This window comes from Filicampus tigris, chromosome 3 (assembly GCF_054856515.1).
Source record: "Filicampus tigris isolate MCC_2025a chromosome 3, RoL_Ftig_1.0, whole genome shotgun sequence".
Taxonomy (NCBI): domain Eukaryota; kingdom Metazoa; phylum Chordata; class Actinopteri; order Syngnathiformes; family Syngnathidae; genus Filicampus; species Filicampus tigris.
This window is the reverse complement of record NC_141219.1, coordinates 14,499,126-14,524,043: the sequence shown is the minus strand read 5'-3', so window position 1 is coordinate 14,524,043 and position 24,918 is coordinate 14,499,126. Positions and strand designations below refer to the sequence as shown.

At 40.5% G+C, this 24,918-nt stretch overlaps 1 protein-coding gene across 7 annotated transcripts in view; it reads right to left on the bottom strand.

Annotated features, from left to right (window-relative positions):
• esrrga (estrogen-related receptor gamma a) overlaps window positions 1-24,918 on the bottom strand; it is a 131,233-nt gene that overhangs the window by 64,993 nt on the left and 41,322 nt on the right. For 4 of the 7 annotated variants that reach the window (XM_086025849.1, XM_086025851.1, XM_086025850.1 and 1 more), the window contains exons 1-2: window positions 19,304-19,675; window positions 10,162-10,320 (exon numbers count right to left, since the gene is read on the bottom strand). The exons of 1 other annotated variant lie outside the window; for it this stretch is intronic. In XM_086025849.1, the coding sequence (XP_085881975.1) occupies window positions 10,162-10,320; window positions 19,304-19,359 (215 nt within the window). In that variant the 5' untranslated portion in view covers window positions 19,360-19,675. Of the gene's footprint in view, window positions 1-10,161; window positions 10,321-19,299; window positions 19,676-24,918 lie in introns of those variants that run through there. 2 more of the 7 variants (XM_086025854.1, XM_086025855.1) reach the window with 2 other exon arrangements.

The window sequence follows — 24,918 nt, the reverse complement described above, 5'->3', positions numbered from 1 at the left end:
AAACGCATTTAACAAACATAAGTAGAAAATCTAATCGATATGAAGAAGAAGAAGAGGCGTGGAGGGGAGGAGGGGGAGGAGCGAGGAAAAGCAAAAGAGGCTGAAGAAAGCATTAGCGGAAGAGACGGTAGAAGTGCTGACAATGTCGCCACCGCAGGCTGGCTAATACCTTTCCATCACACCGAGCATTGTGCTCGCCATGCTGATAAGAACACTCAGTCCAATAAGCAAAAAAAAAAAAAAAAAAAAAAAAAAACTTGTCACAATTCTATCTGTATGATACTAGCAATGCTTTGGAATTGAAAGAAGGATGGGGGAAATGCATTGAATTAAAGAATGGACTAAGGAGAAGAGTCAAAGAAAGTCCTTTTATATTTCCATAGTCAAATGAATAAAATGATTTCATCAACAAGCTGAATTGCTTTTTTCGAGGACTTGTGTTGCAGGGTTGCTGAACTGCTTGTCAGTGGTTAGTTCACTGTGTGTGAGGGTGCCTGCATGCACAAACACAACACAGACTGCACATGGTGGTAGTTGACAGGGAAGTGTGTACTATACAGTATGTCTGTTTGAAAAGTGTCTCAGCCTTAGCCTATCATTGGACATGTGCTGTTAAAGAAAATACTTTATGAGATGAAATTACGTTGCCCAACCATAAGATTGCTGGAAGAATGGAGACAGAATTTTGGAAAGTCACTACACTGGTCAGTATTACAAAATCTTTGTTTTTAGGCAAGAGAAGGCAAAGCAGCTGATTTCAATTTTGCTGTCCGCTCATCCAATTTGCATGCAGCATAACAGCTAAATGCTGCTTCACCATGTTTGCTTTGAACTCTGGGTTCCACTCATGTAATGTAATGTAATGTAAAGTAATGTAATGTAATCAGGACCTAAACCATTCAACGATTTCTAGACCAGTAGCAGAATTTGAAAATCTACTCTACAGTTGACTGGGAGCCAGTGTATAGACGTAGAGAATTTGACACCCCAGGAACGGCAATGTATAGGCCTACATGTTAGTTACCCATTCAAACAAAATAAAGGATATTTGATCTTAAAAATGATGTATTTATCATTAGAATTTGTTTATGTTTATTTACATAAATATTTACATTTTCAATTTCTTGTTTTTAGTTGTTTTTGTTAATTTTTGTTATTTTCGATTTTATTTGTTTACGGTATGGCACTTTGCTTCACTTAAGTTTTTATTATTCTATTTTTTTTAAGCGCTCCATACATAAAGTTGAGTTGACAGTGCAAACCAGTAAAAAAGTAAATCGGTGGTTAAACTGGTGGTAGTTAAGAAGAGGGGTGTGTGTCATTAAATGAAAATTAAATTCAAGAAAACTATTAAGTCAGAAATTCTAGACCTCAAACTGGAAATTGTGCAAATTAATTCCAATAGTCCAGAAGTTGGCACAAAGATGTAATGCAAAGGCAACCATTTATCCATCCATTCATGAATGAAGCCCATTCCAGCAGACTTTGGGCAAGAGGTGGGGTAGATTCTAGACAAGTCAGCCGCCAATCATAGAGCAGCAAATGCACATTGTATATTAAAAGTATGAAATATCCAAATATGTATCTGTATTTACTGGAAATACATGGAAATTGGAGTGCTGAAATTTACTATTCTCTCAGCATGAAGTTATTTTCGGTAAAATGATTGTGGTCGACAAAAAAAAAAGGAAAGATTATGGACTGCATAAGCTCCAAAGTGTGATAGTTCCTACTTCACAGCAGTCTCAAATGCAGCATTCGTCAAAAAGAGAAAGAGCACCAACATTTTGCTGGTGCATCACTGTGCAAGCTTCTGTTTATTTCTATAGAGTCACAGTGTGTAGATGATTATAGTTTTTACACGGGACAAAAGTGAATAGAGGAAAATAAAATCCAACAGCGAGAGTTGATTCAAACCACTTTCCCTCCTACTGAGCCCTCTTTCTATCATATTTTGGGCCTTTTCTTGCAATTTCTACATCTCACACAAACACACTCTTGCCACCACACATCAAACACACACACCGGGGAGAAGATCAATTGTTACAGTGTTAGGCGTGCAGGAAACCTGTAATTCTCTTCATTGGCTGCAGAGTAAACCCCTGATTACATACAATCAATCCCATAATGGCCAACACGCATTCTGCCCAATGGGCTGTCGGCCTGTAAAGCCAGCACACGTGACACAATATTCTTGAGTGATGAATATCAATCTTTACCGGTACTGTACATTCAAAAGGATAAATAGACAAAAGTAATTCTGAAAATTTTAATCTCTGTCCATGTGAATTTTCAGGGAGAATACAATAGAAACTCCTTCGAACCAGTTTAGCCCAACAGAAGAAAGTCATTTTCAGAAAAGGCAGAACAACATCAATGGTGAATCGTACATGTGGAGTAGGGATGAGCACAGTAAAGATGTTTAAGAATCCTTAAGAATACACACACACACAAATTTTCACAAAGCCAATCCGAAATGTGGACTGATAGGGAAGCTAATCCTCAATATCACACTTGAATATGAAGCAAAAAAACTACAAAAATGTTGTCACAGTTAACAGGGGAGAAAAAACTAAAGCGATATAAAAAACATGAGCATATTGGGGCAAAATGCATTAAAATATGTTTTTCACGTTCCAGTATTCCTGTATGCGTATCTAAAAAAAGACATAAGACAACAACACAACCGTATTGTACACTTGACAGCCTCACACACACACACATGAAAGCCACACAGTGCATTGTGATGAGGGCTAAGACTTACAAGAGGCCCACTAGTGAGGCTATTAGGATGCATCCTGGGGTTTGTAAAGTTTACACACCCACATTCTCCACAAGTGAATGGATGAGCGGTTGGGGGTGTGCGCACACACGCAGGGCAAGCTCAGCCAAACGCTATTGATTAGGAATTATGAGCTTTCCAAACAGCGGCCGGCGACTGAGGAATTTTGAGTCCGTCGTCACACGGTGCAGATGTTAAAACTGCTCCCACCGAGGAGGCTTTCTTCCACATTCAAAATGGCAACACTTTGCTTCCTAGTGTGTGAGTGTCGTAAAAGATGAGCTGGATTTGACAGTGTTTGTGTCAATACATGAGCAGGGGAGCTTGTTTGGGGTTCAAACGCTGTCAGATGAGAATCGTAATGATTTAGGTCATTTTCTGGTGAGCACCAGCTGATAAATGTGTTGCTGTCTGCTGCTATCTTTGTCACCATGTAACCCTCCTCTCTCCCCCCAACCTCCTTGCTCGCAAACCCCTCCTTCTGTGTTTTTTTTTTTTTTATCAGCTGGGTGTCATTGTGTTCATGAGGTTGGTTGTCCGCCGTAAGAACAGTGCTGAAAACCTCAAAAAGTGGAGAAATGAACACATGCACTAATGGGCCACAATAATAGCTACGCATAGGTAATTTTAATTCTGCAAAATATTCAATACAGCTGTCCGTTTGATGAGGTACACAGCATACCACTACATACTTCAACAGTAATTAATGCATTGGCAAATGATTACTTCCCAAAACCAAGCATTATCTTTTTGTATTGGATCTCATCCTCACACTGACGTTGTGAGCTATACTGTATGAGCCAATTGGATGTAGTCAGAGAGTGTAATGCTAAACTACATTTGACGAAAGTGGGATGAAATCAGTCAAAATAAGGAACAAATCCCATAGAAAATGGGCAACTGAAGACAATCTATTAGTGTCTTGAGATACGAGCCGTCATTTGGACTTTTTTTTTTTGCTTTGACTTGTGAGCCCAAACTTAAGAACCGTATGGTTGCAGTGAACTCAACTTGACTATTGATAATGAAGATCAGTTTATAGCAGGCAGTGAACAAAATGAAGCTTCAAGTTGTTTAATGCCACTGCCAGTTAAAAGTTGACTGCTAAACTAAACATAAAACAAATAAAATAAACTTTTGCATTTAAAACAATCAGAAAGGTTTGAGGAATGACCCTGCTTGCTTGATGCTAAAGCATAATGGAAAACACCATCGAAAGGCTAACGAATAGCCTCGACTGTCATGGTGTTTTAAGTAACAGATCAACAAAAGTGTAGCAAAACATGTAGAAAGACAATACTCGCAGGCATATATTATTTATCCCGTGTCAACAAATGAATAACATTATTGCAGTTTACTGAATACCGGAGAGTAGTGGTGACTAATTCATTTGGGCTTGTATGGTGTTCAAGGCAGGCAGAGTAGAAGGAGCAGCACAATTAATTGAATTGAAGCATTAAATCATGATGCAGAAAATATTAAATGTTTTACTTTTTTTTTTATTAGGCTATTATTCAATCTTTTAATAAAGCAAAGTATTACAGAGTGCTATTTTTGCAAAACTTTAAACTGTTGGGTTTTTTGCAGAGGCTGGAATTGTTTTCATGGCATTTCCATTCATTTCAATATGGAAAGATGATTTGCAATACAAACGGCACCGTCACGGAATGGATTAGAATTGGATGTAAAAAAAAAAAAATCTAATTGATGTAAATGAGTAGTGACTTGATCCAAATCATGTATTTTGCGCGCTTTCAGATGACAGTGGAAGGAAATGCCCATTCGTAAAAGGATGGAAATTGGCTAGTTCTTTTAGAGAAGAAAGGTCAGAAATCAAGGTTAGTGTTCGTCTCATGTGCATGCGTGTGTGTGTGTGTGAGCGTGTGTATTCGAAGCGTTATCATCAAGTATTTGCGGTGCAACAGCCTTTTCCACACACTTCCTGTGACATTTCTTTTCCCACTCCCTCGCACTTGGACAGATAGAGAGCCCGGCAACGGATGAAATTGCACACAAGTATAATAAAAATAAGCACTTTAAAAAACAAAATATCCCAAATCGGATTAAAAGCACATTTTTTTTATTAAGCAGATGGTGAAAGAGGATTTCCACTCTAGTAAATATGACAGGGCTTTCAAATGTGACACGGGAGGGAGCACGAGGGCAGGATGTGGAGAAGCGACAAGGAGGAAATGTGGAGGGAAACGAGAGCGAGAGAGGCCATAAAAGCGAGGAGCGGAGTGTGCGCAGTAAAACGGGAGTACATTTGAGGGGGCGGGGAGGGAGCCGAGTGCAGGAGAGGATAAGTAGAAATGGAGGCGAGGAGACAAGTGAGCTGAATTCTTTAAGCAGATCAGATTGGAGGAAATTGGGCTGTCACAACAGGATTGCCGTGATTTACACCTATCCATCACAGTCAGTGACGAACGATGGACAATAAGGCACAATGGCCAAAAACTTGAAAATCCTCACTAAATAGTCTCCCTTCCCTTCCATCCGAACCATTTTCGACACTAATTGTCCTCATTAGGGGGGCGGGTCAACTGGAGGGGGTTATACCCGAGAAACCATTCATACCTATTGGGAAATTCAGCGGGCATACTTTTGAAATATCGGGAGTACCTGGAGAAAACTCACACAAGCATGGGGAGAACATGCAAACGCCACGCAGGAGACGAGATTTGAACCCATATCCACTTAGTACGATACAGAAATGCTAAACCACCATAACAACGTGCGGCCTCTCCCAAGGCTTTATGTTTAATAGTACTCAATCATACCCACAGAATGTGAGCAAATGTGTCTGAGGTTACAAGTTTGAGGTGGGAAGTTTATGTCAAGGTGCCATTGAGCAAGGCACGAAATGAAACACTCGCAACTTAACATCTCTCCCTTGATACATTTGATGTCCTGCACACAACTGCAGTTTGACCAATTGAGATCAGAAAGGCAGCAGCAGATACACCGTGAAAAAAGTGTCCTTCATGGAAGGAAAACATTTATTGAAAAAAAAAAAAGCTTATTGTGTCCTGGTTCTTTCATAATTGTCCGTATGTTTGTATTTAGTCAGCATGTCAGCAATAGTAAAGGGATAGTAAATTGTATAAATGTAGTTGACCAAGAAAGTTGTGTTTTCCTTTGTTATTTGGTCCAAGGAATTACAGGTTCCACTTTGGTGTGGATGCAGTGTCTTCAACCCTATTAAGGTGTGGTACTGATCCAAAGTAGGATTGTTTGGTTTTGGTGGAGGTCTTTGGCACTACGGCGGACCTCTGCCAGTCGCAGGGGAAAGGGACGAGGCCAGCCCGTGAATCAAAAAAATCCACAAATAGTTGACGCTCATTATAAAGGCATTAAAATCATATGTTGTATATCGCACGTGTCGGGCCAAAATCTTGTACCTACAAAATGGTCACTTTTCAGGAGACCACAAAAATGGCAAGTTTCTTCAAACATTAGCATTGCATCATGAAAGAGATTAATCCATTTTCAACACTTTAGATTAGTCAATAATATGTCAAAAATAACCCCCACGTGTGTGGACTGACCAATAGTATAGATTTTTGGAAATTCATCAAAATGACTTATGAGGTGATGGCCCGATGCCAGCGATAACTTATTATTAAAGACTTGAAATTATCCAAAGATGTGACTGTTTGTTTATTAACATTTTGTGAGTTTTTTTGTTGTCGCACATTTGCAATTTTGTGGGATGAACATTTTTTCTAAATTTGTCAGTGAATAATGGATGACCCCTAATTGACAACATCCAGACATATGCAGCATTTACCTACAAAGGGTTACCGTTTGCTGCCGATTTTAATTAGGATTCTGCAGTCTTTGCTCTCCTCAGTGCCACTCTAGATATTAATATCATTAATTAATATGAACAGATTTGTTCATGAAGGTGAAGAGTGTAAAGGGGAAAAAAAATGTTCACCAGTAACCAATATCCAGTATATTTGGCTGCCGCACATTTTATGATGATGGTCATATTCTGCTGACATTCCTCCTCCTCTCTGCTCCTGATTTTGCTGCTTTACCCTCTTTGCACCCTCACCTCCTCTTTCCCTCCCTCCCTCCTTCCCCCCCCCCCCCCCCTCTCACTTTGGCCCATGCACCTTCGAGCTTGGTGTCCGGACCATCTGTTAAGGAATCTAATTCACATCCACTCATAATCAGGTTCGTTGGAGGGCCCACTGCCTCTGCCACTGTCTGCTACATCCGCGCTTACTCTCAACATTTTGTAGGGAGGAATATACATTGACATGTGACCTCCACTCTGTATGTTTGTTTCTGTTTAGATGTGTGTGTGTGTGAGTGTGTGTGTGCTAGCGGAGGTGAAGGGGGTGGAAGTTAATGAGAGGTGAGTGTCTGAAAGTCTGTCTCTCTCTTTCTCCCTCTCGCTCTCTCTCTCTCTCTGCTCCACCAGTAATCCTCTTCTATAAATCTGCAATCCAATCAGCGTTGTCCACAGACACACACACACACACACACACACACACACACTCGTATACACCCCCACACACACACTCGCATGCGCACGTGCATGCTCACGGAGCTGTTGTGAGGCCCATCTGTGTGTTAAGGCAATCTGCTTTATCATTATGATTACATTGGGCTCAGTTTACAGCAAGTCAATGTGTGTATTGGGAATGTGTGTGTGTGTGTGCGTGTGTGTGCCAGTGGCGCGTGGCTGGCTGACATTAATCACATTCCCATGGTTTGATGGCCTAAATAAAATGGGGAATAATATTGTTGTCGTCCAATGAAAACAGCAGAACTCCAAACACAAATTAAACATATCCCCCAAATTAACTTTCAACTTTATGGTGCCATCTGAAAATGTGTTAAAATAGCAGAAAAATATTTCACTCAACAAAATAACAACTAATAAAAAGTATAGAAACATTTTTGTTTCTTCATATATTAAAACGTTTGGTGTTAGATTTGTTTGATAACATGAATCGTAATGCACTTTCTCAGTGGATCACAATCGACAATTTGAAGGATTTTGAACTATTTTGGATCCATTGGTAACTTTACATGCAGCAATTACAGTGTGCATGTGTGTGTGCGTGTGTTTTGTAAACAGTGTAAATAAATCCCATCAACACAGTCGGAGGTCGCACACCCCGGCGAGTGCTCATGCGATCTGATGCTGGCCTTCTGCTCGGGTGTGAATGCGAAAATGATCACATCCATTTAAAAAAAAAAACATTTTCTTTTTGATATTACGTGGGAAGGAACAGAAGTATTTAAACTCAGGAATGAATGCATAATTTACATAATCTGTGGTTTCAGGGTCCAGATACTGTGTTTCTAATCCAAAGTAATTTTGCTACCTTATTCGTGTGCGTGAGGGGGAAAAGAAACTCTTGCACTTATACACAACCTAAATCAGAATTGCTTAAAACTTGCATTGGATATCAATTGATTGCATTTTAAAAAAGTGTCTAATAATGTAAAATGTGTTTTGACTCCAATACATCTAAAAATTGAATAGTGTTTCTGTCTTAAGGTAATGGCACACATGCACATTCGTGCGTGCATAGGCATTCACATGCAAAAACACACACACACACACACAAACACAGAGAGGATGCTTGTAGCACTCCCTTCTGTGATTGGCTGAGAGACTGCGTGAGAAAGGCTCGCCAGACCTCTAATTGGCTTGACCCAGACTAACCCTGAAATCCTATTGGCCTAAGACTTCCAGTCTACACAAAAACACACACACGCACACACGTGCGCGCGCTGACATACACTTAAAACTGATGGCGTTGCAAGTTTCAGCCCGACAATATAGTCATTCATCGATAGCATGGCAACAGGTTGTAAATAAATTCAACAATAATTGACAGGCTTTCATGTCATGAAAAATTCACAATTACAGCCCATTAGAGCAATGAGGTTTTTGGTAGACTTATATCGCAATGAATACAACAATCTGCAATTATGCGTAATACATGTATGCATAAATCCCACAACACAATAAAACCGGAGACTGCTAATTAGGAGCAAATCGGATACTTACAATGTGAATACGGCGTCTCTATGGCTTCGCCACACAAACTCGGAATGATTAAAAGACTGAACAGGAGAGAAACGTCACGCAGCGAGAGAGGACGTGGAATGTGCTCGCTGTGTTTAGACATGAAACAAGTGGCGTATTTACAGTTGTGCTTCTAAATATGGAAGCCCTCAGTTTCATTTTACTCGGCTGGCGTTAGTTAGTTTGTTTGAAGGCTTATTTATATGATTGACTTGTCCTTAAGCCTAAAAATTAAGCCCACTTTCTTACAATATACAATATATAATGTAAAAATATATCATTACAAGAATAATGAAGTTGTGTTGCGCAGTTTTCTCTCGACTTTCCTTGAGCATTACATTAAACACTGTGGAGGATTATACAGTACTAGGGCCATCATTAGATTTGTTCTTTTCAAAATGTTATAATGACCAACATAGACTGATACCTCTGCCAAGGCCAAAACAAAGAGAACAAAATACTTCCTGGTTCAGTGAGAATGGTAAACAGAAGTGTGGTACCATTATCATTCCGGCGAGTAGACTGTTACACAAACGGTGGAAATGAATTCCTGAACCTGCACTTTTATACACCAAAATGTCATTGATCTTGCTATTGTCTTCTGCCAACTTCACAGGATGTGTCAGAAAAGTTCCCGCACTGGCATCACCAAAGATATATTTCAATTCAAAACTACGAGTTATCCCTTTCAATATGGGCCAGACTAACTTGTGGCTGCTTCACCATGATAAAGCGCTTGCTCACAACGCCCTGAGCATCTGACGGTTCCTTGCCGAGAAGACTGTCATCGTGCGGGAGCAACCTCACTTCTCACCCAACCTGGATTCCTATGATACCCCAACACGCCCCCTTCCCCAGCTCAAAGTGGTCATCAAGGGGACCTGTTTTGAAGAAACTGACAACTTCAAAATGGCCATGATGACAGAGCTCCGGAGGATCGAGGAAGAAGCCTTCCAGGAGGGCGTGACGATTTGGCAGAAATGGTGTTAAAGTGTGTTGGACTCCAAGAAGAATACGTCGAAGGGGAAAGCTTGTATTTTGGATTTGAAAAATATCAGTCCTGGAACATTTCTGACACACCTCATACTTTATCTGTCCAGGATGTCGTTAATATTTGTCAACTGTGGGCATGTGAAGCCCTTTGAGACGTTCTTGTGATTAAGGGCTATATAAATAAATTTCACTTGACATGAGTTACAATGTATTCATTTATTATGCCAAAATGATCATGAAAAATGTCATTTAAACAGCGAAGCGGCGGTGGCCTAATATTTTTTGGGTGGTGCAGAAAAGGACCGAAAAGAAGTCTTATAGCGGGTATTACCTTGGGTTGTAGAGGGCATGTGGGTCTCTCATGTGGTTGGCCTCGAGGGGCTCGTAGCTCTGGTGCATCCTCCAGGCGCCAGCGCCGCATTTACCGTACGTCGACTTGGAACTGTCGTCAGTGCTGCTGTTCACCAGTGGGCCCTTCGATAAGTTCATTCTGGAAGACAGCGGTGATGTTTTGGATTAGGTATTTTTCTCCCAAAAGATGCAGATCTTTTTAACGGACAAGAAAGTAGCTCAAATACTGCTAGCTTAAAAGCATAGTTGCCAAAGTCATTTTTAACTTACTGTCACAATATTACAAAAAAATACACACGTTTTTTGCTAAAAATGTTTTTTACTTTATGCCTGTGTAGATGGCCATCCAGGTCTTGGTAATCTTGAAAGTTTCAATCAAGGCAGTGGAATCTTCTTGTTTGTTTGAAATTGTTTTGTTTAAAAAAAAAAAAAAGACTTAGGCAATTATGCTATTAGTCTATTTGGTTCAGCAATAAACAGCATTCAAATATATGACAATTTCAGTACAAAAGACACGCATTCAATGGTATGTAAACGGACAAACTGAAGTCTAATGTTATTCATGGCAGAAAAGTGTACCGGTATATATTCACATGATCTTATACAGTAACTATGCATGTGTGCCTAAAATAAAATTCATTTGGAGGAGTTAAACATGGAAGTATCATTGAAAACCACACAATGACCAGGAATGACCATTTAAACATGCGACAAATGTGTCGATATTTGCTCTTGTCAACCAGGCTGCCTGGTTGAGGCTGTTCTTGCTGTGAATAAGGCCATCAGACGGAGGGACTGAAAAGCAAAAAGCCCTGGAGGGTGACACACGATGTGAAATCAAAGGCAGCGCGGTGTCAGGGGAGAGGTTGTCGCTGGAATGATAAGGTCACCGCAGTCAATGCAATCAAAATTCTCCTTTGCTAAAAACTTAATTGATTATAACAGGCGGGCCACGAGAGAGAAAAAAAGGAGACTTTTGCTGACGTGAAAGCAAATTTTGCCTTTGTCATGTTGCTAAATAAGGTAACCGAAATATATATATATATATTAAAAAAAACTAGGTATGATGTGTTACAGTTCTACACAATTGCAAATTACAATAATAAACATTGTTCAAAATGAATGAATCTTAATCACCTACTGTGGGTGTACCTAATGTTGTGAACGGTAACTAGAGTGGAAGTAAGCGAGGACCAGACCAATCCAGTAGCCACCTCTGACGCTTTCCCCCCCTCCCTTCATGTAGAGAGTGAAAGGTGGAGGGTGGGGTTGTGTAATTTGTTGGTTTTAGTTCCACTCTGGTGAATAGGACCAATCGATATCTTGCTGCTCCACACTCTTATTGGCTTTGCTTGCCATGTCACAATGCTATATAGACAGACAACACTTCATAGAGCTTTTTTTTTTCCCACTTGAGAGTTGTCATTGCCACTTCCAGTACAGTAGTGATGCTGGTTCGAATCCCATTACTGCCTGTATGGGGCAGCAGTAGACGCAAACAGGAGGAAACGTAGTTAACAATTTCCTGATTTCAATACTGGCATACATGATATATATATATATATATATATATATATATATATATATATATATATATATATATATATATATATATATATACACTCTCAATACCATTCACAGTGATTTAACAAAATTCATAAATAATAATGTTAATATTTGCTGTGAAGTATTCAATCCCACAGACTCAGTTCAGCCTAAAATACTTTGTGTATATGATTTTGTATTATAAGCAGTCTGATAAATTGATGTACAGTATATTTTTCATGTGCAACAATCCGGTTTAGATTTTTTCTGCATTTTAAAAAGTGCTGCATTTTAAACAAATCAAAAATATATAAATCGCTCTTTTAATGTAATGTAATGTGAACAATGTAAAAAGTACTTGTGAGTTGTGATTCTGCTCATCCTATTCCAGCCTAGACTCCACTGCGCATATGCGTGTGTGTGTGTGTGTGTGAGGCTTGGTGAGTCGCTCATGTGTCGCTGGCCCATCTGTGAATAGAATGACCATGGCAGTGTGTGTGTGTGTGTGTGTGTGTGTGTGTGACATGCAGATGTAGTGATTGATGAGACAGTTGCCATTCTAACTAATGCAAAAGGCACCTGCCCCTGAAGGAAACAAATGCCACCGCATGCTCGCACACATCACCACACGTACACGCGCATGCACACCCGCACACAAACACAAAAAGACTGCACCCTAATTACCCTGCTTGACAGTGTGATGTCATCACATCACGTGTCAATTTAACTCCAGAATACGACTTCTATTATTTTATTATTATGAAATCTGCCTCTTGATGTTAATATATGCATTGTAAGATTAACTGGGAATTCCATTTTTTAGTAACCAGTCAGGGGGAATTATTTAACAACTGAATTTATCAGGTGAAACCCAGGTACAGAAACAACATTGACCTCGTCATACAAGTTTGATGGGTAATAACTGACAAGTTCCTTTTCTACCTTTTAAATTTAAATAGGGCGTCAGAACGTATTACATAGGACATAATGCTGGTCTGCATCAGCATGTTATGGTTGGGTGTGTTAGGGAATTTGTGCAAAAAAAAAAAAAAAAAAAGTACTGCTTTGAGTGGAAAACTGACGTAAAAACTTTGTAGATAGGTTTGTTGTTATTAATGTCCTTTATGAAAATAATCATGGAAATATTTGAAAAGAAAGTTAGAGGAGTGTGTGCTTTCGGGAGTTCATAGAAAGAAATATATTTTTTAAGGAATGACTTAAAACTTAGAGCCCAAAACAGTCCAATGCCAATAATTCTGCAAGTGTGCGTTTTAGGGAGTTCATATCAAACTCTTGGGAAACATGAAAAAACATTTTTATTTATAAATGCTCTGATGTCAATCCTGGGACTGCAGCATGCCTGCCATGTTAGGCAGGACTGCTTTACGCAAAGTATGTGCACCTGCTAATGTTACTGGAAAGCAGCGCGGCTGCAAAAAATAAAAAAAAAATAAAAAAAATTTAACTTTTGGTACAGTTTCTAACTAAATTATTATATGGTAATCACAAACATTCACAAATTCATCTCTAGAGGCGTGTGACTATTTTGTTCTCGTGTCTGCATCAGGGCAGATGGGGCTCAATGCAGTATCCTGTAGGCATGTGTTGTGAGCGTGTGCGTGTGTGTGTCAGCGGATGCACTTGTGTGTACACGTTAGCGTTAGCGACGGGAGCTGTTAGCGGGGCAGGCGGCAGATGGGCTGTCGTTCTTAATAGGGACTGAGCGGGTGGCGAAAGGTGACAGCTAAGCAAGGGAGGGGCCTGCCGAGGGGAGAGGGGGGGTGAGGAGGGTGTGCATGTTGAGAGGTAAATGGTGGAGGAAGAACTGTGTAGATAAATTATCCGCAGTGAAGAAGAAGAAGAGTTTGGATCACCTGCGATGAGGCCTCCTGAGGGCACAATGTGCTAACAATTGCCGTTCTTTAATGGGCCAATTTTAGTAGTCCTAGTTTGGCTCTAATTTATGAAAAATTGAGTTTTGTGAAACTCAGGTGATTATTTATACAGAGCACTTGCAAAACAGGTTCAGGGTGCATAAAGTGTATGTCATAATTATTTTTAGACTTATTTATGCGTATTATAAAGTAAACGTTTTAACTTCCATTAATCATATTAATCAGATTCTATATATTTTCACAAGTGTGGCACTGAATTCCAGAGGGGGAAAAAATGTTGATTTTTGGTTGTCGATAGCTACTAAAAGCAGCAGGATTATTCTTAAATCATTAACTTAAGAACGGCATCCTTTATATTCACACTTACACATGAACTGAACTTGATTTCACGGCTTGGTTGCGCCGGGATGTTGTTTACGGGGTAAAGAATGCAGGGCAGTGCGAGTAAAATTATGCGTCAGCTAGTTTTTGCATTGAAAGTTAATCTTTTATTAATTTGGATTTATAAATTGACATGATCAAACATGTAATATGACATTTTGTCAATCAAGTGCATTATTTCTCACGATACACTGCTCCCCTTTGCTGACTAACTGACCACAATGATTCATTTTGACTCAATGGGGAAAAGCAGAAAAGTGTAAAAGGTTTGAGCGAGAAGGAAAAGCATCTAAAGTGAGACGTGCGTCTGCCACATGAAGCATGATGGCGGGATGAGCGCGGGAATATTTCACTGTCAGTCTGCAGGTGGCACGGTCATCCATTTCTTTTCACCCTCCTCCCCTTTCAAATAGAACATTTCTTTTTACCCCTCGCCCTGCTTTACGCACGTAGCCCGACAACCCAATCATATGAGGCGGGACCTTTGAACGTCGCCTCTTCCTCTGTCTCACCTGCGTTCCCTCACACACGCCACCTCTCCGTCTAAATTTGTTCTATTGTGGCCCAGTCTGCGCTGTCTCCTCCCATTAGGGCCAGCGTTACAAGCCCTGAGCATCACATGATAAGCACACAAACGCGCACGCTTTATCATACACTCACCACTTGATTTTCAAATTTAGTTGCAAATTTGTCCAACTAGGGCTGCATTTGAGACCTTCATAGATATTCAATTGTCAATAATAGCATCGTAGTACTACATAATACGGAGATACTCCAAAACGGTTAATAGTGTGTCCTGTAAATAGTAACATTGTTATCTTCATCGCTGCTGATTGTGAGATGCCTAACTGGTTTTCATTGTTCCAGTGAGAGTGACAATAAAGTTCTATTCTATTCTATTTTCTGCATTTAATCTCAGTCCGCTGCATCTTTATTGTGTTGTGTGCATGACACTGCATGGAGAGACGTCAGTGATGGGGCACGCTACAGTTGAGTCAGGAAATGAGGGGTTGGGTGCCTTGCTCAAGGGCACCCGGACAAGTGGAAACGGATGAGCCGCTCTGCGTGATGTATTGCGAGTGTGCAATACATGAAAGAAAAGGGCCAGTCTTGACTCGTTTATTTCAAATTTACACCAGTATTCAGCAGCTTCTTCCAGCCCTTAAAAAGTTTTGCGGCTAACAGATATAACCCTAAAATCGAAACTTTTTCCCTTCATTCTGTTTTTTTTTTTACGGACTATTGTGATGCTTTTAGGAAAATAACTTTTTTTTTTTCTCTCATATTGCATCATCTTAAAATTACAACATTTTCCTCTTAACTCGTTCATTGCCAATGACATATTTATTTGTCTTTGTACAGTCCAGCCATCAATCCCTGGAACTTATTTATATATATATTTTTTTTTTTACATTTTTTTCCAATCCTAAGGGTAAAAGTGGGTCTGAAAATGTCCGGCAGTAAATGAATTAATATTGCAACTTTGGCGAAGGTAATCCGAACTCCACTTGTGATCATTTCAAATGTATCACGAGCACGAGGGGGCTGAAGAAAACCCTTCCCTCCCACATTGTTTGCACCTGCCACATGAAGAAATGAAGTGCAAATCTCATTGAAAGCAGTCAATACGTGGAAGGTGAACGGAATCCTTCTCAGTGGAGGCGCAAATGACTTGATGGATAACGATAATAGCGATAATAATGAACGCACGTTGTGAGGTATGGATCGGCCGGACCGATGGATGCGGATTGGAGCAGATGTGGAAAGGAAGGAAGGGGAGCGGGATACAAGGGGGGGGCTAGGGGGGTGGATGAGCGGGATTGCCCCTCACTATACATCACTCTCTCACTCTCTCTCGCTGTGTTCTTTCAATCAGCTCTTTGGCATTCAATCACACAAAATACACACACACACACACACACACACGTTTGGCTTGGCTGCGGTCTCACGGCTAATTGCGGTGAGTGTGTGTCACAGCTGGTACAGTCCCCTCGCACTGCTCTTTCAACACATCAAGGCCGCCATTGACCCATGACACATACACACACGCGCGTGCGCTGATTGATTGAGGGTCAAATTCACATCATCAAGTCTTGTCTCGCTGCGTCGTTTGAGTGTTTTGATCGACAAGCACGATGTGTGACTTTTTAACGCCAGAACTATGCAGAAGCGCATTGGAGAGCATGTTCTAGAACGTGTGTGCATGTGTGCGTGCAGCCATGTGTGCGCTCATGCGTCCGGCACAGCACAAGGCTAAGAGCGGGGGTGTCAGACAAAAGCAGCCACCCCCACCCTACCCTCTCTTCTTCTTCCTTCCTCCCACCTATCCCTCCATGTCTGACTCCTTTGCATCCCTCCCTCCCTCTTTACGGGGACCAAATTACTGCCGGAATGCTCGGACCCTTCACACCGCAGCGAGGGCCGCCGCTTGTGCGCGTGCGAGTGGACGTGAGGAAAAACCTGACAGAAAACAAGTGCCAGCGGGACAGAGGGACAGGCGAGCGGACACATGGAAAAAAAAAAAGGAGGAACACCTCTTCATTCAGGCCAGCAGTGGGTCACACACTCACACACACACACACAAACACATGCAGCCAACGAATCAGCGCGGCACATATTGACATGCCCTGACAGATGAATTAAGTAAATGATTTTATAAGGAGATTAAAAGGATTTTAATTTACGCAATCTCTCTTTGGTCGACCCCCTCCTTTTCCCTCCCACCAGTCAGTTTCTCTCTCGCTATTGCTCTCTCTACTGCTCGCTTTCCCTCACTTAAGAATGTGTTGAAAATAAAAATACAGGAATTAAAGGACAATTCCGGATTGGAGATGTTTGTTAAATTAGGAAAAATAATTACTTGTGAATGACATGTTTAAAAGGAGCAAATGCACACAGCAATTCCATCATTTTAAGCATTTGAATTGTTGTAAAATTTGCTCTTTACAAATGTTGAATATTCTAGATAGCTAGGAGTTCAAGTGGAACGGCTGTTCATCAAATAAAAACGTGTATATATATATATATATATATATATATATATATATATATATATATATATATATATATTTATATATATATATATATGTATATATATATATATATATATATATATATATATATATATATATATATATATAGGCAACAGTTTCAAAATCACAATTTACAAATTTAAGGTTAATATTTGAGCACAAAAATACAAAACCGACGCCAGGCAAAACTCACCATGACTATCAATTTATCAGTTCATATAATTTTAGATATGTTTACACCATGTGTGAAAAAAGTGAATTTACTCTGTCACTGGTCACCGTTTGTACAGCAAATCGCACATGCAGAACAAAATCTAATCATTTCAATGCAAATCCTGAGAGGAAATGTTCGTGATGGAGCTGATTTGACTTTGCGATGGCCGCCTTCACGATGTGCGTGCACGGCCGAGACGACTCTTTTCCATCCTGCTCGCCGATGAAAAAGAACAAATTCGATAAAAGTCACTGAAGAAAATTTACTTTAATGATATGCTAATGGTATGTATATGATGGTGGGGGGAGGTACGGGGTTCGGGGGTGATTATGTTAATAGCTTAAGCGGCACTTGTTGTTGATGTTATTATTGTTATTATCATTATCAGTACCATCATCACGATTCCTAATACTTTAATTAGTGTTAGAAAGCAGTGCCTGAGAGCACAGCAGGGGAGCAGAATAAGGATAGATGAGAGGACAGCTTTGCTCAAATTGTCGCAGCATACATTTTAAAGAGCTCAGGCCTTTGATAAATGTCTTGTTTAATACTATACATTTGTTCTCAAATGTCACCTCACTACTTATCTGCCCAATTTTATTCGACTGAGCTTTGGGCAAGAGATGACAGAAAGTGCTGAAACTTAAATTTTACCGTGCGCGCTTCCCAAACTGGTTGCACTGGTTTGCATTTGAAAGATCAGCAAAGAGACCCACAGTGTGTGTGTGCGTGCGTGCGTGTGTGTACATATGTTTGTTTGGTCTTTTTTTTAAGCAAGGTGATTGCTTTTTGTTTCGTGACAGGATATAAATGATGATTAAGACTTTTCTGTCAGTTTCCTAAGCCTATATTAAAAAGTGGCAATATAAGTGATTGGGGGTTTAGTTATTTAACTGGATACCAATCCCGATCAGTCAAATGTGGAAGAATGTGGGGAACAAAAACAACAAAAAAAAGTAAATAAAAAAATAGGTTTTGAAAAATGATGACGTCCATGCATTGTTTTGAAAAAGAAAAAAAAACCCTCAAGATGTCTTAATTAAATCTGAAGAAAAAATGTACATCAGTAAATCCAAAATTGGCCTCTGACTGGATTTTTTTCCCCCCTTTCCACTTACAAACATGCAGCTTTCAATTTCAAAGGCATTTTATGCACCTCTTTAACTGACCTGAACCTTTTTTCCTGACAAAGCTTGCCACACATGAAAATATAACAAATGTGCAACTTTCCCCCTCCATTTCTCATATGATAAAATCCTGGCCTGGGGGGAAAAAAAATGTGTGCTGATGATCACAGTGCCTGCAAATGTTGATGCAAACACAACTGTCACTTCATGCATCCCACTCATCACTCCAGTTCCATCAGCAACGCATTTGGACTGCTTTTGCATGGAAATCACAGAATAGATTTCAACGAGTGCGCGTCGTGCATTTTCCAACTACTTTTCATGTTAGGAACACGCACGCTGCTATCCCATTAGTCGATCACGGGGGTCTCCTACAAACACCGAAAAGAGCAAAATGCTTAACGAAAGGAGCAACTTGCTTCTCGGTGTGTTGAAAGTGTGCGCGTCTGTTTGTAATTCCTGCACAGGGCCACACGCTGAGTCGGCCGTCTGTAATTCTACCTCCTCGGGCATTTAAGAGCGCACTTCCCCTCTTTTCATCCCCCTCTGCTCTACTCTTACGGCCCTTGCCCTGCCGTCTCTGAGTGTGAAGCGTGTAACCTCTGCGCCCCGCTACCTTGTTCACGCTCTGCTTGGATGAACACGCTTAAAACATGCACACGCACAGACACAAACACATGCAGATGATACCGGGAGAGACTTCGGGGAAAATACCGTATGTCAAACTTGGAGAGTGTTAGAAAGTGACAGAAAAGGGGATGTGTGTTCTCGAACGTGTCCTCTGCACAGGTGTACCACAATGAGAGCTGGACACACACTCCGCATGCAGGAACAACCTTCACAGCAACACTTAACACACTGACAGCCAATGCAAGGCAATGACAAGTGATGAGCGGACAAATTAGAACAAAAGGTAAAATTTACCTACTCTTGTTCAGAGTGCATTAGAAAACACTCGGAGAGCGGGTGTCCTACCAAATCCATCGGCGAAAGCGGGTCATTGTCATGTCAACCTCCTCCAGAGAAAAAAATAAAAATAACAAGGTTCTGTGAAAAAGATGTTCAAAAGTTTCACAACGTGTCCTCTTCTTCTTCTTCTTTCTCCAGTCTCTCTTGGTCCTTGCCTCCACTTGGAGGGAGCGAGACAATTTAGCGGGCTGAGCGCTGCCTGCACTGATCTGCTCTACGTGCGTGTGTGTGGATGGGAGCCAGTGAGCGTGTGTGTGTGTATGGCCGGTGAGTGGGGGGCTACAGGCGCACACACACAGTCAGCCAACCGGGCGGGCAGTTGGGACGGAAAGCTGTGCCGCTGTCCTAATCAACGACTTAAAGCCCCAAATGCAGCTCATGAATATTAAGCGGCGGGTTTGCATATGCAGTCCCTCAAGGCTGCCGCTCCGGCCGCCATTGGTGGACCCTCGGCCAATGGCTGCGGGGAGGGGCGGGGACGGGGGCGGGGACGGCGGGGAGGCTGAGCGAGGGAGGGAGGGAGGGAGGGAGGGAGGAAAGCAGGTGGAGAGGGAGGGACCGGACAAAGAGGGATGCGGGGAAAGAGAGATGAGGAGGAGACAGGTGAGGAGGAAGATTTAAGGCAAGATGGCTCTTTATTTTTCCTTTCTGTCTCTTCCTAATCAGCCAAGCGTTTCCGATTGCACTACACGGGACACGGTGATGTATGGTAGCATGTTAACAAGCTGAAAGTATGTGCATTTGGTTTTAAATGATTTGAAGCGAAATCACAACTGAGGAATGAGCTTGAACGAAAACAAAAAAAAAATGTGGGATGATTTTGAGGCCCTTTGTTGCGGAATGACGCGAAAGTGATTCGCTGCTTTTTGTGACTTGCTTTGCCCTGGCATGTGGAGACACAGTTCCATATATCAAGACACTTTGGAATGTTGGAAGTGGAACTCCCGCTGCCTCAGAGAAGGAAGTGTGGATAAGGAGACTTTTTCCACCATAAAGCGAACAAATAAAAAACATACAGGATACTAAAACTTACTGAAGTAAACAATTTCAACTCGCCCGTCCCTTTTTTCCAATGTTTCTTCCTAAAAATCAGACATTTTGCTTCACTCGAGAAAGGGGAGGGCGGGAGCCGCAGAATGGTGAGGGGAGGAAAGAGGGGATGCAAAGATGAAAGAAAGCGGTTGTGATTAGCAGCTTTGGAGGAGTGCTGATAATAAAACATTTCCTGAAACCAATCTCTGCTTTGATGTCAACGCACGCGTGTGTGTGCGTAGCCTGAAATTCCTCCTTTTCAGAAACTGAAATATGGAGTCAAATATTTCACACATTAGAATGCTTTTAAAAGTAACTTGCTCTTCTTGTTGTAGTTTTAAAGTGATGAAGACATGAAGACAAGAGCATATTTTAAGGGGCAATTATTGAGAACAGTGAAAGTCTTTACACAGAGCCGCGGTGGTTTAAGAGAAAATACCTACAGTGTATATTGTTAGCCTAAAAGTACAAATGCCTTTGTCATGTTTTTACTGACTGTCACAATATCAGTACAATGTGCTTGTTTTTTTGTTTTTTTTCTTGGTATCTGTGTATGTTCTCAGTCATCCAGGTCAAGGTAGTTAAAAGGTTGAGTCAAAGCAACTGCATTTCTCTTTCGTTCAAAAACGACGTTTACATAATTATGCTGTTAGCTTAATGATACAGAGTGAACCCACCGGTGTAAAAATACAGGTCTTTAGTTTTAAAACCACAATAAGCAACACCATATTGCGTATTGCTTTCACTGTCTTTGTTGTTGTATTATTGATATTTGGTCAATGTAAAGTGCTTTGTTACAGCTGTAGCTGTTATGAAATCTGCTATATAAATACATTTGTATTGCATTGTATTGAAAACTTTATCAAAAATGAATGGCCCAATTGGTAGGGGTTTTAATGTATTTTCAAAAGTACGGTGTTGAAAATGGATGGATGGTTCAATTGGTGTGGACACTGTGAAGCATCTTTTGCATCATCATTTAGCATTTTTCACTTCAAAATATGCCACAAAGAAATGTCAAACTATCCCTTATTTACTCACTCTTCCTTACAAAAGTGCTCCGAATCTTTCAGAATGCAAGATAATCTCTTGTGTATAGCAAACTGCAGGCCACGCTGCACAATTTGAACTTGATTTAGGTCTGGGCTCTGGCTGAGCTATTCCACAACTGAAACTTCCAAGCTAGCCCAGCCATTATTTTGTTGGTTTGCTCAAAGGCGAATTGACGTTTTCGTTTTTCCCCTGAACAGATGTATTTTTTTTTAATTGACGTGTACAACTTATAGCCTGTCAACATACATACAGATGGATAATGATGATAATCTCCACCTGATTTAATTATGATAACTGATGATGACTGACTGCATCTGCAACATTTGGAGTCAAAATTAGAACTTTTCAACAACAAACTTGACAAGCTTTTATAACGAGCTGAACAAACACACACTCAGAAGCGTTGCCTGCCGCTCGCACATGTGGTGCACACAGTAAAACCCAAGCACAACACACACTTGATCTGAGGTTCATGTACACATGTACACAAGCACACACACGCGCACACACACACACACACACACACACACAGAGTTATGATGTATCCAGGGACTTATAAGCATCGACAAAGATGAGTGTGAATCAATGCTGCCGTCACTACTGGGCAAACAAATGCTTTACCAAAAACCGCTGTCTGTTAAACACACACACACTCGCACACGTTTTGCTGAACCCAAAACATAGAAGAATGTCTAGCTGTAAGGAAATGATTACACTTATTCAGGTCCGCCCCAACATACAGTATTGCATCTCAACCTGAACATTATTATTAGCGTAAATCTAAAGTTGGAAACAATGACAATTAGAAAGAACAAACTAAAACCACTGCAACAACTCCATTTTTTTTTAATGTGAACTTCCTGGAATTGCGTTAACACACACAAAAAAATCCAAACACCATTAGCTCAAAGTAGTAGCTCTAACCAAATTCACATTTTCCCGACCATTCGCCAATACTAACAAAAAAATAACAATGTTTCTTTTAAATCCAACATCAAACAACCTGCGCTCATTGTGTCTTTTTCCCCTGGCTGTTCTATCCCCTCAGTGACCCCCATCTTCACCTCTCCTCCCCACACCCCGACTATTGATCGTCTCTCAGTCAATGCGCATGTTGACAGTGACCCCTTTAGGCCACTTCTCTTCCCCCCTGGACAAAATGGCACGTCTCTTAAACACAAGCCTACCACAATATACTTAACATATAAAACAAGGAAAAAAATACATGCTGTGTTTCTGGCTCTCTGTGATTTGTGCAAAACTGCATTGGAAAACCATACGGATAAAAGCTATACTTGAAATGTAGCATTTCGTCAAAATTCTGAAATTTATGTAAGACTAGTCATCTGAATTGTTATGTCTGCTATGAATTATTAAGTCTACATAAAAAAATAGACCTCTCCCTCTCTTAGTCTTCTGCTGTTAGTGTGTGTGTGTGTGTGTGTGTGTTTGTGCGCGCGCGTGCAGAAGAATTATCCATTGCAAGTCATAGTGTCATCAATCACAGCACTCAATAGGCCACAGAAAGTTCACAGGGGTGCGATTAGGTCAGAACAGTATTGTAGAAATTCAAGGAGCTGCTCACTTAAGTACCTGACCACAGGCCACACATTGATAAATGTCTGGCACTCATATAAACAACATTACATCTTCATGCCAGGTTGTTTTACAATATAACACAAAATTAAAGCAAAGCGAGGGAAGGACGGAGGACGTTGAAGGAGAGTGGCGCTGTAATTCACTACCGGCCAACAGAGGGAGCTATGGATTATGGCAATTTAACAGACAGCATCTGCAACACATTGTATGTGTGTGCATGCTGAATAGGGAAATGTATGAGTGCACATTCAAGTTCTATTGAGTGACAGCGATACGACAGCATATTCAAGCGAATGATCAAAAAGGGTCACCAGTTTTGTTTTCAAAGTACGTGATTCTGCATGTCAAACGTCCTCGAGTGGGTTGATCCACTAAAGTGCAGACCGATTTAATTTCATTTTTGTAAATGAAAGAGTCAACAAAAGTATTGCGAGGCTGTGGTGAACTTTTAAAGAGTCGAACTGAGAACTTGAATTTTCTCTCTTACTCTTGATATATGTTTCAGCCAATAAAAAACGTTGTTAATTGTTGATTTGAATTTGTACTTTGAAGGAGTATTTCATATTTCAGCACTAAAAGCACAAAATAAATGGCCACGCCTCCTAAAGGCACACATCTAACACACAGACACTACAATACAACCGGTGTTTTCAATACATTCATTATTATTATTATTATTATATTTTCTAGTGTGATTAGAATGTGTTTTAATAAGTTTGAAGCAGTGATTTTCAAACTTTTTACACCAAGTGCCACCTAAGAAAATACTTGATGACTATGATGACCAAAATACAGTAGTGCAGTAGGCCCAGGTGCTCATCAAAAACAAGGAGCGAGCTTTAGTCCTAAAAATGTATTCAACCCACGTATATTCCAATGCATCCAATGAGGCAGAGAACTGGATCAAAAAAAGAAAATGATGTATACGCTCTCTCGGCTTTAAAGGTAGAAACATACAACAGCGCTCCCAGCTTTAGTTGTAGAAATGCGGATATGCGCTCCTGCTGGTGGGGCAACATAGAACACATTAATGTCAAGAAAATTTTTAACTTGATTTTCCCTTTAACACTTTTGTTATCCACTGTGGCATTTTGCACAGTTTGAATATTCACACTGTCCTGAATTGAAAAAAAAAACACAAGTAAATAATAATTCAACTAAAGTGTATTGAATATAAATGTAAATAAAAATGTTATCTTCATAAATGTTTGAAAACAAACAAAAGTTGAAGCCACTTCAACTTCGCGACATTATGCTGAACTTTTAAGTCAGTGATTCTTTTGTGTACCAACTTTGCAAATAACTGGTTAGAAGCGCGTGGGTCTATTATATGCCTCGCTACTTTCACATTGCAGATTTTTCACCTAAAGCTGGTGGGCCAGGAATGCATCCCACACAATTAATGGGGTTTCAACCTTGGCTGAGGTCTACACTCAACTGAATGCCATTCTACGTGATTTAGTCATCGCAACAATCTGACACTTCCATATTGTGTGCCATGTCTTTGTTCAGCCGGCAAAACTATATACCGTTACCTGAGTCCACGTCTATCAGCAGAGCAGCAAGTAAACAGTGGCACATACAGCCATCTTGACTGCCTTCATTTCAGGCGAATGGCTCAATAAAATCAAATAAGGTTTTTCTCATTTACTGGACTGTATCAGTGCTGGACATATATTGTTTCAATGTTTGACACCAATTCTTAGATGTATGTCTCCTCTTACACTAACTCAACACAGCACACACGGCATGTTTGTCACATCCAGCAAAACACATTCACCCACTTGAGGTCAATTGTGGTCTAAATCCTGTCAGTGGTCAAATTGTTTGGAGGAGCGACCTCATGAGAAGTGGACATTGTTGACTTTCGAGGTCAAGATTTAATTTACA